Here is an 18,462-nt window from a genome sequence, read left to right as displayed (position 1 = left end):
AGCCTTCGAGATGATCTAACGTCCTTGTTTCAAAGTTGAGAAAAAATGGAGGCGCGGAGAGGCATCAAGATTTCCTAATGGGTCTAGAGCTAGTAAAGGAGAGAGCCAGAGTTCGAAGCTGTGTCTGTCCCCACACCGCCTTTTAGTGATAACGTGAAGCCAGATAATTCCCAAAAGAGCCAAAGGAGAGGAAAAGAAGTCATCCAACAGGCAAAAGCTCATACTGTCGCCGTTGTCATTAAGATGAGGCAAGAAAAAACAGGACATAAAGAATAAAATACTGACACCGAAAGTCTGTAGTAAAACTCCATGGGGTGGAGTATTAATCTCCTTGGAGAGTTTTCTAAAAAACAAAGAGGCTCTTTAAGAAACAGTAGTAGTCGAGAGTCTTAAAGCACCCAGAAGTGTTAGCAGCACTGTACTTGATGAGGATGTCTTCTCAGTTCAACTGCAGAAGTCCCTGAAGAGTCTACAGCCAATTTCTACAGCAATCACTACATCTGAATCAGACGGTGCACTTTTGTCAGACATTCCTTACCAAATGGGCCAGATCAAATCAACTGTTTTGGAGAATCTAAGTGCAGTTCCTCTTACAAAGCACAGAGAAAAGCAAGGCGAATGACTTTATTAAGAAATTGGAAAATTTCAGTCACCAGAGAATTTATGCTATCTTGTCAGCTCTAAGATTCAAGGGCAGAGTTGTGTTTCTACTTGATCTAGCCTAGCTCGCATTCATCGAACACCGATGACAGCTAGGCACTGTCCGAAACATTTTCTGTGTCTTCTCTCTTTTAATCCTCATATCCACCAACGATGTCGATCTGCTTGTAATCCCCGTTGTATAGATGAAAAACTGAAACTCAGAGGGCGAAGTATTATGTTCGAGATTCCACAGAGAGTAGATGGTTGAATCTGGACGACAGAATAAGCAGGACCATAGGAACTGATTCTAGAATGTCATTCTTGAGTATTATAGACCCAGAAAATAGGTATTTGGTCCAGGAAGGTAACCTGGGATGATGCTAAATGAATCCTGCCTACAGCAACATCTTGTGGTTCCTTGTTTCTTGCATGGTTCAGGTTCTTTCATTTTCTACAGCAAGGGTTTTAAACTGGAGTTCACTGATCCTGCAGGGACTCCATAGATACGCTTCACAGGGTCCATGTAAAGCTATACATCAGATGTTATGAGTACACATATATAACATCTAGATGGCCTTTATCATATTCGCAAAAGTATGCCTGACTAAGAGATTGAGAAACACTATTTATAACACACCAAACGAACCTCCTTTCTTTGGCCTAAGAAAGACACCGATTTGTTCGAAAGCACTTCAATCGTACCAGTAGACGAGATCCTACAGAGAACAGCAGGAGAGTATGTGAGGGAGCGGAGAGTCTTATCTCAAGTAGGGGAAACGTCAGCATCCCCAAGACCCGGGAAACAATAAAAAGGCAGCTGCCCGAGTGGCGGAGGTGCTCGGGCTCAGGGATGACTCAGACCACCAGACTTATTAGACACAGATTTATACAGCCAAAGTTCCAGTCGGTGAGTGTAGGGGTGCTTTTCCGCAGCATCGTTCTCTGAAAATGAGCACTTCTGCCATCCGCTCGACACTGTGGAGGAGCCTAAGGCCAGAAAACATAACTCTTGGTTTACTATCCTAGTCTCAAGTTTTGTCTGCTTCTCATAAGGTACTGACGATGAAGACATTAGATTGCTCCGAGGTTGGCGGTCTGTGCCCGCGTTTGACACAAGCATCCGTAATACTTCCAAGAATGCGCAGTTATTAAATTTGTAATTACCGCCTCAACACACTGCACATTCACACTGGTGTACCGATTATAATCACCTAATGACCAATCCAAATTTAAATAATATGCTAAAGTAACAAACTTCACATCCGTGAAAGCTGCTTTTTAAGGAGTTTCCCACTTAGTTCGTGCTGTTTCTTATTTCCAAGGTTTCCAAATCCTCCCAAAGGTTCTTCCTTGAGGGCAGAGGTGCCTGCGCGACGGCCGCCAGCCCCGGGCACCGTGCTGGCCCCAGAGCTCTTCATCCTGAGCCCTGCCTACTCTGGGTTCCAGCAGAGGGGGCTGTGCCCGCAGCCCAGGTGGCTGCTCTCCTAGCTGATCTTGCTCCCCACTGACAGCTGGACCTTTAGTCCCTGCGGTGTCCTGGGCAGGGACCCCGCCCAGATCTGTGTGGGCTCAGGGGGGGTCTGCGCCCAGACAGCCAACCAGCTGGATACACCAGCCATGCCGTCCCCACCCCTTCCCCTTCCAGCACACTCACTGCCCTCATCTGAGCCCCCCAAGAGGTGGCTTCCCTTTAACTCAGCTGGACCATGGATGGAGCTACAGCCTCAGGATCCTGGGATAAGGCTAGGGAGTGTTGGGGAGAATCACATTGTCAAAGGCCTGAAAGAGAATCTGGCTATCTCCTAGTCCAACCCCCTTACCTTACAGAGAAGGAAACTGAGGCTCAGAGAGAGGGGAAGACATCCCAGCCCTCTCCTCCCTCACTTCCCCAAGCTGCCTTCTCTGGCTCCTTTAGCAAATCCCAAGTGGAGACCAGGAGTTGGGCAGGTGCTGGCGCACCGCCGCCCCCCACCCCCCGGAGGCGGGCCCAGGCTCACGGATGGGCTCAAGAGCACGAGGGACCCTCGTGCTGGGTGGGCAGAGGTTAAGCCTGTTTGCACAGTCTCCCGATACTCCAGGTCTCCCAGTTCCTCTCCGGCTTTATTTTGTTCTCTGAGACCACTGAATTGTCAGCTCTAATCCTTCCGAAAGCGCAGCGTTTTTCAGGCGCTCTGTGTAAGTGAAACCCTAATCCCAAGGAAAACGGCCACTTAAGCTGCTGGAGCATTAGGCTGCTCTTGGAGCGGGCCGCAGACTTCCTCCCTCCCTGCCTAGCAGCCCAGCCGCCACGGGGGAGGAGAGGAGAGGATTCCAGGCTGAAGGGAGCAAAGCCCTCTCAGAAGTAACAATAGTGGCAAGGCTTGCCTCCCAAAGCTCAGGGGTGAAAAAGTACTGGCTTGTTTGTCCTGAGGCTAATAGTGGGGGAAGGAAAGATTCTGATCACCCTGGGCCAGGTGTGTGAGTGTGTGTGGTGGGGGGGGGGGGCGGGGGATAAGGGGGGGTGTTTCCTGTCACCTTGGGGGGTGGCTGGCTCTCTGGGGAAAACGGGCTTTCAGGTCTTACCTAGGTGGCTTTGAGCCCACCAGGACATTTCTGAGCCCTTGGTCCCAAAGCATACCTGGAATATTCATCAGGATACCACCATTTAGAATTTCTGGTTATTCAGAAAAGATTAAGTTGACTGATTTTACTTTTACTTAGCCAAACTTTTCTTCTTAGAAAGGGCCAAATAATGAACAAGCTCAGTGGCAGGGGAGCCCCCTTTTGGGGAATTGTCCTTTGGGACCCCCCCATGCATCTCTAAACATCTATGACAGCTGAAAGGTCCTCTCTAACCCAGCTAATCATGAAGATAGTGCCCAGTGCTTTCTATCAGGCAACTCTTTGTTAGCCTGAGTTGGCTACTATATGCACTTGGAATAAAGATCATTGATTTCTTAAAAATATTTTGAATTCATATTAAAACTGGCCCCTCCTGGGGTGCCTGGGTGGCTCAGTCGGTTAAGCGTCGGACTTCGGCTCAGGTCATGATCTCAAGGTCTGTGAGTTCGAGCCCCGCGTCGGGCTCTGTGCTGACAGCTCAGAGCCTGGAGCCTGCTCTGGATTCTGTGTCTCCCTCTCTCTCTCTCTGCCCCTCCCCTGCTAGTACTCTATCAAAAATAAATAAAAACATTTAAAAAAAAAAACCTGGCCCCTCTCCCTGGTCTCTACATGGGTCAGCGAACCCTTGCTGTGGAGGATAAAACACAATCCATCTGAGGTGCTCAGACTTTGGGTCTCTTGGATGGAAGGAAGAGACGAAGGGAAAAGTCAAGAGGAAGGCCCAAGGTATGACCACAGTACTGCATCTTTGTTAAAATACCCTGGAGCCTTTCATACTGTCTTCATATTCCCCATGACTCTCCTCCCCTCTGCAACTCATTAGCAGCCCACCCTGCACCCCGCTGTGCTTCTGTCCAAGGCACCCTGCTGGGATGGACAGCCCATCGCCACTGGGATGGCTGGTAGGCACAGACATGGGATGTGGATTGAGGATGAAAATTGGGGTGGTACAGCTTTTATTCTGCTCCAATTTGATCTCACTCTCCCAGTCCTAGAGTGGATTGATGCGCCTTCTTTTCAGTATCCTTTCCCTTTAGAGGTGAACTGGATAAAGGAGGAAGGGGCAGAGCCCTGATTCAATGACTCCCTAAGCTGCAGGCCCAGGGCACCCGCATTATCTGTCAATGTCTCATTGCTATGGAAATGCCCCCATAATTAAATCAGAGCTGAGGTCTAAGGCCTGGAGGTCCTTGGGGATGTAGCCGGAGGCCTCAGGGATGTCTGGAGGAGGCTAGCTTCATACTGTTGGGCCTTCTCAGCCTAAATGAAGAGTCCAGGGCCCGTGGGTGCTGTGCAGAAGCCCTCTGGTCTGGTTTGGCCTCCTCAGCAAAGGGCTCTGACTTGCTGTATGTCAGAAGTTGCCCTAGCGCCCTTCTTTCAAGGTTGGAGAGGAACTCTGATGTCTGTGCCCTAAATTCCTCTAGCTAATCAGGGTCTTTGAGCTGACAGACAAGGCTAGGAGACTCCCAGCCTCCTTTAGAAACATTTCTCAGCCTTTATTGCCCTCTCCTCCCCCGGAGGGGCTGGCCAAGAGCTAAGCTGTTTGTTTTATGGAGGGAAGTGCAGTTGCATTGGAAGGGGGTTGTTAACTACAGGAAAGAGGCAGTTTCTGGAGGTCCTCAGGACTCCCCGGTAGGAGGAGGAGGGTTTCCCAGGACCCACACTTCTATCGGCTAAAAAGCCGCTTCGCTCACCATCCCAGATGTGGGCAGGGGGTCTGAGCTTCTGAGAGCCCACAACCCTTTTTCAGAAGCTGAGCCTGCACTGTCCGCACAGGCCTCCAGGACCTGGGGGGGTCAGCCCTGCTTTCCAGCTTTGACCTCTGCCTTATTGACCTCCCCCCACCTCTGCTCAAATTTACCAGCTTCCAGGAGAATCTTCTGCTCCCTCTCTCCCCCGCCTTGAGCAGCATCCACATCTCCTCCTGGGTCTTAGCTATAGATTCCTTCAGAGCTGCAGTCTTAAGGCATCACGAGAAGTTTCTCCCAAACTCTTGGAATAAGACCCCCTTCTCCCCCCACTGCCAGGGTAGGGAGCTAACAAGGCTCTTCTTCTCACTGAGGAGGAATGTATTTTCCTCATCCCTAGCTTTCCAAAGTTCAGACATTTTTTTCCAAAGAAAAGGGAAGATTCTCTGCTGACCCTTTGATCTGGGAGTTTGGAGAAGCAGGGGAGTTTGGAGAAGCAGCTCTTTCCATGGCGCCTGGACCTCAAAACCATGCGCTATAGGTGCGGTCTTCAGCCTTTGTCCTTTCTGATTTTTATTACCTGACGATTGGCTGAGCAGTGGCGGGGAGGGGGATGTGATATCTAGATCTGTAACAAACACAAAACTGATACTTAACTTTTATCTTTTTAAGACTAAAACATGTTTATTTTATAGATGCTTTTGGACTGCTCTACTATGTCCCGTTCTTGGGGAGAGTAATCGTCCTTTTGATTGCTTCTGCTAACTCTCCCTCACAATAGCTTGTATTCACATGAAGTATGTGGTTTTTTTTTTTTTTTGTTTTTTTTTTTTTTTGTAGCAAGCTCATCTTCAGTGGCGGAGTCCCAGGTGCCCGAGGTTGGGGACTGCCCCTACAGAGAAGGTCTGCCCTTGTCCCTGCTGGGGTTTCTGAGTGGGTCACTATTCTAGACACATTTTCATGCCAGCTATTGGCTGGGGAGTTCCTGTCACACTCTCAGGTATAAACTTGAACTCTTGAACCAGGGTCAGGCTTCAGGGTGCCATTTTTCATGGAGACCATTTTTCCCCCTTGCTTGCTTCCCTGGACCCACTGGGATACGTTTATGTGTCTCCCTTTCACGGACAGTGTTGTCCTGCTCTGTCCCTGGCTTTATGCGGGGTAATGCTCAGTTCTAGCGTCCTGCTTCTTTTGGACCCAAGGTCATGGCTCCTCTCTGGTGTGTTACAACCCCAACGTCCCCCAGTTAGGGTCCACCTCCAGTGCGATACCCTCAGTCTCTCACAGATCGCCCGGGCTTTGAGTTTCCCTCTACGTCTGGTGCCACAGAGTGAGACTTGTCTGTGTATTAACAATTCTTGTTACATTTTACCCAGCGGTGTTTTGGTGAGTGCAGCCTGCCTGGTTTCTGGACATTGGCCTCATTCCCCCATTACCTCTCTGGGACTAAAAGGAGGGCGGCAAGGATTACGCTCGCGTGCATCTCTCCTGGTGCTTGGTGCTGATGCCCACTAGAGGCCAGGGAAGCCCACTTGTGCATCAAGTCCAGGGGCCGCTGGGTTCCTGGGAGGCCAGGGTAAGCACGGAGAGCCGCCGAACCATCCCTGACTCGCTCCGTTTGGCCTCCAGGGTGGGGAACCTGCTCTCCCCTTCAGGGTGGACTTTCGCCAGGTCAAGGGACTCTCTCAATGCTCAGGCGCGTCTCCAAGGGACTCGGGGAATCCCGAAACTAGTACTCATCTTCTCTCAGATCAACATTGTTGCCAGTGTCCCCTCATGCTCCTCTATGGCTAGAGACCTGGACAGACACAGGAAGGGAGAGGTTGGGGTGGGGCTAGCGGGGGAAGAAGGGCTGTTTCCTACCAGTGGTGGGAGATTTGAAGGCATCGGCAGGCACACAGTTGGAGCCAGAGTCCTCACTGAAGTCCTGACCTAGAGGTCCCTGGGACTACTGAGGGGTCGATGGCGGCCCCCTATGGAGTCCTTTGGAAGGGTGAGAAGTGATAGAAGGCACCAGCCATCAGCCAGCCAACCTGAGGAAGCCTGGGGCCAGAGTACCCCCAACCCACTCTCTCATCTAGCTGGTCCCTTTTTCCTTATCACTTCGGAGACGCTCGGCTCCGTTCCAGACCAGCAGCCTAGAGCAGTGGGCTGGAGAGAAGAGACGCCGCTGAGCTAGAGCAGCCCAGCGGCGGAAGGGAAAGTGGGTGATAAATTTAAATAACCAGCTTGACTTGGCAGCTTGCTGAGTTGTGATGCAGTGAAATTAAAATCTCGGCAGAACTTGCAAACACTACCCAGAAAAATCGGTCTCTCTCCTTGGTTCCAAGATGGAAGGTGGGGAGGGGAGGCTATCAGGCCAGGCCCCAGTCGCTGGCAGCCACCCTTGCTTGCAATGTGATTAGCTGTGTCCTGGCCCACTGGGCCCCACTCTCCCCTCCACACAATAGCCAAGGCTCCTCTCTCCTCTCAGTCCTGACCTTGTGGAACAGCTGTATCAAGTGGCTGGTGAAGTTTGAAATCAGCCTCCAGTGCCAGGAGGTGGCAGGAATATCAATAAGGTCGGCTCTTCAGGTTGGGCTAGGGCCTTGCTGGGCCGGTTTCCTCAGGGCTCACACCTGAAGGTTTATAGCCTCAGCTGCCTGTCCCCCGGGGAGGAAGGCGAGCTGGGTGCCTGAGGCACGGCGGGGATGAAGAGGGTTCCTTGAACACCTTAGCACGCCCAAGCCAGGCTGTGGGCACGGATGACCTCCCTGCTCCTTCCCCTTTAGCACATGCCTGGCCAGAACGAGCCTCCCCTTTTCTTTCTCCACCAAAGCCCTTCATATTCTCCAACCAAATAAGCTTTTTAAGACTCTCCGAGGGGAATTTCCACAAATACACCAAAAGCCTCTCCCGTATCCCAGTTGGGCTTGAAGTTGTCACAGATGCCAAGATCCTTCTAGAAGAACACAGCCCAAGTCCACCTCTCTCGTGTCTGTTCTCCTTGCATCGCTGCTCACTGCTCCCCACAAAGTCCTGGCCCGAAGGCCACCATGCTGGACCCGCTCCTGAGCCGGCGCATGAAGTCTCTGGGCACTGCCCCGTTTCTCACCTTGATAGTACCTCTAGCAATTTCTGTTTGTCCCCATAATAAACACATCGTGAATCATTCATCTTTAATAGATTATGCAAATTAGGAGGACATAAAATCAACAAAGATCAATAACTGCAGCCGTTTAATTGCCAGCAAAAACATTTTAAGAATGAGCATAATCTGAAGCCCTTTCTTGGGTGATGGCACCATTAATCCAAACACTGGATCTTGGCCTAAGTCTGGAAAAATCATTCCCTGCCCCCACCTCCTCCCACCTCCCCTCCCCCACCTCTCCACACACTCCCCTCTTTTTGGTAATTTCCAGTTTCTGAGCGAGTTTCCCGTCATTACCACTGGTGAACAGCTCCGAATGTTAATGGTTCTGCTTTTGTTACTCCTCGCTTGATTGAAATGTCGCATACAGATTGAGATGTTAGTGCTAACTTGCCACCTGGGAATGTCAAGCTGGGTCTGAAATGAACTTTTCTCACACTTGGATCCAGATGGATCAGCCGGAGATGTTCCCAGGCTGAGCTGGGACCGTTCCAGGGCCATGGGGGGGGGGGGGGGCGGGCAGGAAGGCGGGCGGGGGATGCTCAAGGTGGAGGCACTTCTCTGCACCAGCCTGAGTTCTCCTGCAGCAGGAACCCTACCCAAAGGTCCATCTCTCCACCCCAGGGAGCCTCTGCCTTCTGGACTGTGGCCCTGGGCACAGAGAAGCACAGCTGGGATTAGAGACGAGTCTCTTGGACTCTCTTTTGTCAGCTGCCTGGGGTGGACCACCTTTGGGAAGTGGCCACTGAAACTCTCAGCAGACCGGAAAGGTGGCCCGGCCTGCACCATTGCTCTGCCTTGGGTCAGAACCCCCAGTGGCTCAGAGGGCTTCCACGTTGGCTAAGGAGGGCTTGAGTCGAGGCCCAGTTGATAACAGGCAGTGTCCTGACCCACCCACCTGTCACTCCCGAAAGCCCCATCCAGTTCTCTGACACTTCCAGAACAGTCTCTGATTGCCTAGCCAAAGAGCTCCACCCTGTCCGGGCCAGAAACAGTTGTAGCAGGACACCTCTGGAGGAGAAGCTGCGAGAGCTCACAGCAGAGCCCTCCCCAGACCCTAGTTGGAGGCCGTGTGGCCACTCACAGCCCATCTCAGGCCTGAGCCCTGCTCAGATGGGCTCCAAGTCAGAACAGGGCCTGTTCCCTGTCTTTGCCGCTGGCTGTGACGCTGGCTGCCAGGTCCCCGGGCCGCCTCCGCCCGCCTCGCTCGGCAGGTAACGCCTCAGTGTCTCCCAATCCCCACCGAGACCCTTCTCAATCATTCTGTCTCCCAAGGAACAAACGGCACATTGGCTTTAGTGTCTCCAGAATAATTAGGTGAATTTTAATAACACCTCAATGTGTGTTTCTCCCACTTGGGCACTTCCCTGGCCCGGAAAGCCTTCCACAGTGCCAGGCGCCTTCCACAGCCCGCAGCCCGGCAGCCTAGAGCGGCATCGGCTGGCCCTGCGCGGCGCCACACTCCGGCCTTCTTCCCGCGAGCTGCCTCTGCCGCTCCTAACCCACGAGAGCGGCTGGACAAATGCCCGCTCCCCCTGCGTTTGACTGTGCGACAGGCCTGACCCTGCCTTGAAATCAAGCCTCAGTCTCTGTGATTTCTCCGGGAAGCGGACGGAGGGCTGGAAGAACCGTGCTTATCTGTAACCACAGAGCTGGATGCCATATGCCACGAAGCCCAAAGCCACACAGCTAACCCGGCTTCCCGGGGGGTAGAGGAAGGCATGCTTGGAGACATGGGAGTATGGAGGCTGGACCCTGGGCCTCATGCTCCATTCTCCCCAGCCCGGCCTCCGCGTTCTTCTGCACATGTCCTAGCAAGAGGCTAATAACTCTGGGTGCCTCGGTGGAGGCCAGAGAAAAAGGCAAAAGGAGAGCCAGGAGGATGGGCAGAAGGGACCAGCAGTAGCCCCCTCCTCGCTTCGACCTTTCCAGGCAGAGACCCTGACCACAACTCTGTCTCGCCACATCTGCACACATCTGTTCAGGAAGCACCCTGGTTTTCGGAGGCTCGCTCTCTCTGCAGATATGCCAGGGGGCCCCTTGTCACACTGGGCCCAGATGGCACCGGCTGAGGTGCCCCCACTGCAAGCAGCGCCCCCACCCTCCCGGAAGCCTCCTTACCGGTCACCACGGGGTATGTCTGCGTGCCTGACACGTTGCTGCCCAGCTCGGGGTTGGTGGATGCAGATAGACTCGACTTGACTTCATCAAGCCCAGGGGTCAGGGCTGGGAGGGAGTACTCGTTCCCCTGGGAGAAGAGAGAAAAGCGACAGCTCTCTATTGATGCACACATGCGGAGAAAGGGCTCAGTGTGCAGATGGGGAGGAGGAACAGGGAGCCTTCCCAGATGGGGTGGAAGGAGATGGCCGGGCAGAGGGAGGGGAGGGAGGGAGGGGCGGGCTCGGCGGATGATGGAGAGTTTTGTGTGGGTGGGGGGGAGACCGGACTCGGCGTAGCTGGAGGTATACGCTGTTGGTGGTTATCCCAGCATCCTTCCAATTGCCACAGCGTCCTCTGCCTAAGAAGCCCCAAGGGCAGAGTGTAGCAGTTGGGTTCCCCCTGCTGCGAGGCAAGGGGTGCTTTCAGGTTCCCCCTGGAGTCCTGGGGAGGAGGGCGAACCGTGCAGTGATGGCAGAGGCAGGGGCTGGGGGAAGGGCCTAGCGGGGCCTCTGGCCTGGTGCCGCTGGGCTAGCTGCTCGGGTGCTGGCGCCCCCTTTTTAAAAAACAAACAAAGACAGCCCCACGGGCCCCTCGCTCTCTGCCTGTGCACTGGGGTATGAAATTGGGGAGGGGGAGAGTCCACATGGCTAACAGAAGGGTGGGAGGGGGCCAGTCATTGACTCTGAAAGGGTGTCCTGCCCGAAACACTCGGGTAATTGCCTTTTTATTGCAGCCACCGCTAAGCCAGACCCTAGAGCTGGGCAGCCCAGGAGCCTGCACAAAGCAGGAAAAGTTGCTCTGATTAATATTACGTTAAATTAAAACTGATTTTCTGCTCTTTCGGGTCCGTTTTTTTCCCTTCCGCTTCCTGGCCCCCCCAGAGGGCCCCCTCCCCTCCCTGGCTGGACGGGATTGCCTCGTCATTTCCAATTCCTTCTCGTATTGATCTTCCTGTAGAAATCAGTTTTGTAATTAGCTGCAAATTAGGCCTTCTACTGGGGGTGAAGCTGCCCCCTGATTTATCACCAGAGTAATTCGCTGTGATCGGAGAGAAATTAAAATGAACTCAATTAGGCTTCGGATTTGCTTTATGGGCCCTGCTCCGAGTTTCAGGGGGAAAAATGACTGTGCTGGTGTTTAATAGTCTAATGAAAGTAAATAAAGGTTATTCATTGTAATACAGCCGGGGACTCGTGGAGGGTGCACCGAGCCGCCCGCCTCGGCCGGCTCCTCCTTTGTTGGTTTATGGCTCAGGGCACCTTAAAAAGACTTTTGATTTTTGTTTTATGAAGACAAACAGCTTATGGGATAAAAGGACGGGCGGAGAGAAAGGCGAGTGGCTGGGAGCTGCCGGAGTCCGAGGGAGGAACTGTGCCGCGCGGGGCGGCGCTGCTGTGCCACCGCGCGGGTGCGCGTGCAAGCCCGGCTGACCGTGTTGGGCTGCGGTTGTGGGCCTGGCCTGGGCCGTAGGTGTGGGAGGAATGGGTGTGTGCTCCTATCCTTGCGTGCGTGCACCGGGGCCCACAGGGATGTGTGGGTGGAGGCAGGTGCGGGAGGTGTGCTGAGCTGTGGCCTGGGAAAGGCGCCCCTTCCGGCTCTCGGGGCCGTGCTTTGAGTACAGTGAGCAGGGGCCTGTGGTGGTGGGTGAACACGTGCACATGGGTACATGGGAGGAATCAGAGACGTCTGTCCGCGTTGTGCATCGTGCCGCTGTCTTGCGGGCTGCAGCCACGCTGGGCTGTTCTGCATCTGGAGGGAGTACTGGGTGTGAGGGCCGTTGGCCTATCTGGGGTCACACCGGACAGCTGCACTGGGGAGTAGGAGGCAGGCACAGAGGGCTCTCCTCGTGACGCTGGGCAAGAAGAGCACCCCAGGCTTGCACAAACTTTCTGTAAGACCTTCGGGCCATTTAGGCGAGGGACACGGCAGGGGCAAGGGGACATTTTCTGGGTATTCTATGCCAGACTCATGGAACAGCGGGGCTGGAAGGGACCTATTAGACTTTACCCAAGTCCTTCATTCTACAGATGGGGAAACTGAGGCTCTGAAGGGGGCAAGACTTACCCAAGACCATCCTAGCACCCAGAGCTCATCATTTCTAACTGCCCTATACCAGAATGGTTTTTCTTAACTCGACCATTACGTCCTCGTGTGTGTTCACACAGCACACACGTGGTGCACACACATGTAGCACGTGCGATGCTGGGGACGCACACTGTCCAGAGGCCTTGTCCTGCCCTGTTCCTTTGCGCTTCTGCAAGCAGAAAACGCCTTCCTCACCTGTTCTGATTTGATGTGCTCTGATGCCTGGAAGACGTCAGGGTAGGAAGGACGCTCAAAGACCCGATCCAAAGCTTCCAGCTGCTGCTGGGTGAAGGTGTCAGCTCGCAAGTGCTTCCGCAAACTGTCCACGCCACTCTGGGAGTCTCCATTGGGGACTGAGCCCTCGGACACATCTGCAGGACACATGGACACTGGGGGCATCAGCACAGGCCAGCGGAGGTACAGTGGGCCCGGGGGGGCCAGCACTTGGCTCGGCCCCCAGAGCTTTGTACCCCTGCTGGGACCCCTTACTCCCAGCTTCTAGGCTGGAGCAGCTGACCCAGGGGCTGGCCATGCCTCTGAGATCTGGCCGAGGAAGCCAGAGCCTCTGAAGGACCTGGGAAGAGAAAGGGAAGTTGTCCCAGTGTGTGTGTGGGGGGGGGGGGGGGGGAGTGAGGGAAAAACTGGGCAGAAGTAGAGCCAGGGGGCTGCTAGGAATCGTCTCCTTAGGGGATGTCTCCCTTGAGCCCCTTCTGTCCCCAGGCCTGGGTCAGCCTGAGGGAGGAGCTGGGTGTCTCAGACCAGCATTACCGAGCCTGTGGAGAATTGAACTCGGCTCTGAGATGAATTTCAGTTCCACTGACTCCAGGGGTGGAAAATCATCAAATCTCCGAGGCTGAGTGTAACATGGAGACTGGGTGAAGTAATTAACTTCACCACCGAGGGAGGAGGGGCTCTGAAAGTCAAGCTGAGGCATTCTGCTTGCATTGGGCCAGGACTCAGACCAGAGCAGGAGGACAGCGGCTGGCACGTGAGCAGTGGCACACTGCCTTGGGCAGAGACTAAAGACAGGGTCTTTGTGGATGCTCTTGTGCCCAGGCCGCCTGCCTCAGCCTCTGTCCCTGACCCAGACTCTGAGTAGGCCTACATCAGAGGCCATCCTCTGCCCTCCAGTTCCTCCTGCGGGTCTCACAGAGAGCTGAGACTCACTCAGTGAAGAAAAGGCCATGGTGGTGCCACACTAGTGCCCGTCCTGGGGCTGCAGGCCAATTCTGTCTATGTCCTGCTCTGCCTGGGCTTTCTTCTACGTGTGGGGGCTTTCTACCCCTCCCTACCTCCTTGCATCAGGTCTGTTAGGGTTTTCGGAGCACGCAGTGAGCTAAGTGCCTGCTCTCTGTCTCTCTCTGAACCTCTATCCAGCAGCCCCCCAGCTCAAAGCTGGGTCCCCCCCAGGCACAGCAGGGCCACTTCTCGGCTTCCCTCGGCCCAAGACCTGCTGGGGAGCCTTGGGCCTGGGGCCAGCCCATGCTGTAGGCCTCAGGGTGTTCCTCTGGGACTGTTATATATATCAGTTTATAGGTGATTATATGATATGATATAATCAATATTGCATTATATACAGTAACACCATACAGTATCATTCAGGAGACCATAGAAAATATTACATATTGATTAACCTCCACCTGCAGCCATCCTCTCTTCTGGCCTCCCAGACGGAGCATGGGGGTCTGCTTTCCAAATGGGACCTGCTGCCTTTCCTCCACTCTATTCCTCAGGAGGTGGGAAAGCAAAGAAAGTGTGTGTGTGTGTGTGTGTGTGTGTGTGTGTGTGTGTGTAAGAAAGGGAGAGAAATGAAGACCAGGACCAAGTCTGAGGTGGACAGACAGGGACAGCTTTCATGGTATTTCGATGTCTCCACATTCCTATGGACACAAAACTTGGTGGTTGTGTTTTTTACTGTGTAAGCCTCTGGAATGATGTTCTGTCTTGGAGAGTGTGTGTGTCTCTCTTATATGAGGTAGGGTGTGGCATGTTTATTTTTTCCTTTTGTGTGGGCATTCATTGTGTGTATGTATTTGTACATGTATAAACATCCAGATAAATATGTGTCTGTGTCTTTGTAAGTGACAGAGCAAGAACCGTTATCAAAGGATGTGTGTGTGTGTGTGTGTGTGTGTGATTGCATGGGGAGCAGAGCATGAGCTCATGTGCCCCATGTTTCTTCTCTGCCTGTTTTTCTTTTGAGGAGGTGCTATCATCCCAATTCCACCCCCTCGTAGCTATTTGCATGTTCCATTGTGTCCAGTTCTCTCTTGCTAGAGTCCTCCTACCTTTCTGGGAAGCCCTGTTGTCAGGGCCGAGGGAGGCAGCGGGTGTCTTTGTGTGTGGTTATTGCGGTGTCACCAAATGGGTCCTGGGAAGGAAAGTGTGCATTTGTCTGCGAGCATGTGCTCACACATGATGTGCATGAGTGTGTGCATATGTGTGGGAAGACTCATATCATGCCTCTATGTGGATTTGTGTATATGCCTGTGTGTGGCTTGGCTCAACCTTGTGTGTGTGTGTGTGTGTGTGTGTGTGTGCGCGCGCGCGCGCATGTGTGTGTGTAGGGGCTGAACTGAGGCTTTGTCCTCAGGTCACTGGCTGGAGGAGTCTCTTTTCCTTCATTTATTCAGGGGCCCTTCAGATCTTGACAAATCTGTCACTCTAAATTTGCGAGAGATTATGGTGCTCTCTCCCCAGCCCGCAGAGAGGTGATATATGATATCTGCTGCCCCTATTGATTGCCTGATCTGGTGGCAGAGGCCGGCGAAATGAACTTGAAATGAACATCATGCCTCAACTCATTGTGCGTATAATACACTACTTAATCCCACATTTTTCAGCCGCTATGGAATTCAATTGATCAATCATGTTCCACTGATAGTACTGTTTTAGGGGTTATTGCTGCTCCCTCCACTCACTGACCTTTTTATTTATTTATTTTTTTGTATACTCAGGCCCTGGTGATAAGACAGGTTACAGAGGCAGCGATGGAAGGGGGAGGGAGGAAGGAGAGGCAAAGGGAAGCCTGCTACTGGAAGAGGTGGCAGTGGGAGGCGGGCAAAGGGAAGAACAAGAGGAGGAAGGGCGTGGGGGAAGAAGAGAAAGAAGGTGCTGGAGGATCAGGGAGGCAAGGTGGTATGATGAAAGCCTGCAGAGAAACAACCCCAAGAGAGGCTGCAGGAAGCTTGAGGAAACGCCCCAGAGGAGAAGGAAGATCCTGAAGAGTCAGGAAAGGTGGCTGTAATCATGAATGGTGCAGGAGCACAGAGAAAGTTCTGGGAGGAGGGGGTTGGGGCTTGCAGGCGGGGAGAGGGCAGTGGCATCCTTGGTGGGGACAGGGAGCTCTCACAGGCTCTCTCCAGAGGAGGGGTGGCACCCTTGCTTCAGCTGGAGAAGGAAGGGAGGGACGAAGGCAAGGAGAAAGTGTGGGAAGGAAGTGAGGAAAGGTGGTGGGGAGAAGCCTGGGGTCAGAGGTCCAAGAAGGAAGAGCTCAGGAAGGAGGAAAACCAGAGGCGGAGAAAGGGCAGACAGAGGGAGAGGAAAAAGGGCAGATGTTCCCCATGCCAGAAGCCTAGGGAAATGCTGGCTGGGGGAGGGCACATGAATGGTACACTTGGGTATCCAGCTAAGGGAGGGCCTGGATGGGGGCGGGTTCGGACAGTAGGGTGAGGAAGGGGAAAAGAGAAGAGAGGAGAGGAAGAGGAGCAGGCATGAAAAGAGAACAGGGGAGAATAGAAAAGGAATGGAAAAATGAAGCGTTGACCAGGGTCAGTGTTGACCGCTGGCAGGGACCTCCTCAGGATGATGGAGAAAGCGCTCAGGGTGGGGCTTCCCAAGGGTGGATTCTCAGAGGTGACAGCAAGGAGAGGCTGGAACCATGCTATGACACCAGTGCTAGGCCCGGACATTCAGGGCTCTCTGGCAGAGCTGGGCCAAAGTAGAGGAGGAGGCAGAAGCGGGTCTTGATCTAGGTTTCCGAGTGAGTGGGGAGGGAAAATATGTGAGTAATTAGATAGCACTCTTCCCCAAGAAGACTCCTGACCCAACACCGACTGCTCCCTTGTGCCAAGGTGCCAGGCTGTGAGTTCCCTGTGGGCAGAGACCATGCCTGATGCATCTCTGTTGGTCTGGCACCAGGCACAGAGGTGGGCACAGAGTCGGTGTTGATGAGTGACTGAATGAATGACCGAGGCTCCCCTGGGTAACATTCAAAGCCAAAGCCCTGGCCGGAGGTGTCTGAACTGGCCATCGGACTGGCTTGGTGCTTCAGAACACCCAGTCACCTATCAGGGAAGTCCCGTGTATCTCTAGCGATCAGAGGGATGTGGGAAGATCCACAGCAGGCCCCAGGGTAGACTTATGCCCCTCCTTCACTCACCCCCACTCTGGTGAGCACCACCCTCAGCAAACCACCTGCCTGCCTAAGTGCCAAGGGACAGAGAACACTGTGTTCCCAGTTAAGAGTCGAACTTAACCTCGGAGCTACACAACTGCCATCCAAAGAAGGCAGTGGAATTCGCTTGAGAACAGGGCTCAGAGACAGCCTCTAAATTGGACATCCCACACCACGGCCCTGTCACAGAAAGCAAGGTTGGGATAAAATGGGTCTGTCGGCCCACGGTGACTATTGGTTCCAGGGAAGTCCTTCCCTAAATGAAGGGAGGAGGCCCTCAGCCTTTATCTTGAAGACAAAAGCCAACCTGTTATCAGGGCTCCGAGAAGAGGGCTGGAGAATAGTGGCCACATGTCCTGGGCTTTGTGGAGCAATTCTGAGTTTTAGGATTCTTTCCCACGGCCGGTCCATTTTTTTTAGATTAAGGTTGGAAAATGTGGTTGCTGTACGTTTAGTAAGACCTCCCCCCGCACCCTGCCAGAGCAAGGGAGGGACCGTGTGCTAGTCAGTCTCCACATGTGGAGGAGTCAGCCCTGTTCTCCAGCTGTCCCCTACCCAGCCACCATCCATTAGCTGCTCACAACACTCAGAACTTATTACATGCCATTTAGTCCTCCCAACAACCCTGTGAGGGGAGTACCGTGATACCTATGTGACAGAGAGGGAAACTGAGGTGGAGAGGTTAAGTAGCTTATCCAAGGCTATACCGCTGATAAATGACAGTCGGGATTTGAATTCAGGTCTGCTTGGCCCAGAGCCTACCCACTACGTCATTTCACTCCGCAGGCCAGGTTCCAAACCCAGGGGCTCAGCTGGGGACCACCTGACTCCATCCGGGACATGATCTTAGCCACCCCCACCCCCCGCCCCAGCCTTCTCTGCCTTGCACCCTCCCTACACCGAAGAAGGGGTCTTCAGTGAGCTGGCGGAGCTAGCTGAGCACAGACTACTTCAGAATGATTAGGGGGACACTTGGTCCAAATTCTCATTTTACAGAAAGGAAAACTAGAAGGGGTGAGAGGTGACGTGGGGCAGGTGACCAGTCCCAGATCACACAACTGGGTAGTAGGACTCTCAGGACTGGAGCCCATTCCGGGCGTTTTGTCCACTACAGCATGAGCGTTGTCAAGGAGAGTAAGCTACTACAAGTCCTTTTGGAAACGAGGCCGGATATAAATTAATTAATTAAATTAAACAAACCGCTGAGCTAAAACTCTGACGTATATTATTCTTTCGGGGGAACAAAGGCTCATATTGTCTTCTCCTCTGACTGCTTCCTATTTGCTGAGCAGTTAACAAAAAGCTTTCATAGACCTTGGGTTATCTGGGCTTCCTAACTACACTCTAAGGCAGGTAGGGATTATGGTCCCTTTTTTTTTTTCTTTTTTCTTTTTCCTTACTGGTGAGGAAACAGGCTCAGAGTAAACAAAGAATAGCTTCTATAAGGGTAAGTGGCTAGCTCAAGGGCATATCCACCAGGGAGCCTGGCACAGGGAATGGGCTCTGAGCACAGCTGTGGACAGGGCAGCAATGGGCTGCAGCATCCAGAGCATGGGCTCCAGCAACGGCGTCCCAGTCCCCACATGGATGAAGACAACTGTAAAACCAAAGGTCATCTTGACTGAAGGAAGAGCCGCTGACATGGTTGACAATGGTTACCGTCTGATCAGGAGCAAATTATCTTCTTTTCACCTAAGTTTTTCGATATTGTCCGGTCTTTGTATAACAAGCGTGCACCACTTCTAGAATCTTTAATAAAA

General features: G+C 53.1%; 1 protein-coding gene across 5 annotated transcripts in view; it reads right to left on the bottom strand.

Moving 5' to 3' along the window:
* The window catches only part of PAX2 (paired box 2), an 80,063-nt gene that overhangs the window by 9,475 nt on the left and 52,126 nt on the right, over window positions 1-18,462 (bottom strand). For all 5 annotated transcript variants that reach the window (XM_027062876.2, XM_027062873.2, XM_027062878.2 and 2 more), the window contains 2 exons: window positions 12,502-12,677; window positions 10,183-10,309 (listed from right to left, as the gene is read on the bottom strand). In XM_027062876.2, coding sequence (XP_026918677.2) covers window positions 10,183-10,309; window positions 12,502-12,677 — 303 coding nt within the window. The remainder of the gene's footprint in view (window positions 1-10,182; window positions 10,310-12,501; window positions 12,678-18,462) is intronic.

The sequence above is a fragment of the Acinonyx jubatus genome, chromosome D2 (assembly GCF_027475565.1).
Source record: "Acinonyx jubatus isolate Ajub_Pintada_27869175 chromosome D2, VMU_Ajub_asm_v1.0, whole genome shotgun sequence".
NCBI lineage: Eukaryota > Metazoa > Chordata > Mammalia > Carnivora > Felidae > Acinonyx > Acinonyx jubatus.
Note: the sequence above shows the minus strand (reverse complement) of the source record. Positions and strands in the feature narration are given on the sequence as shown.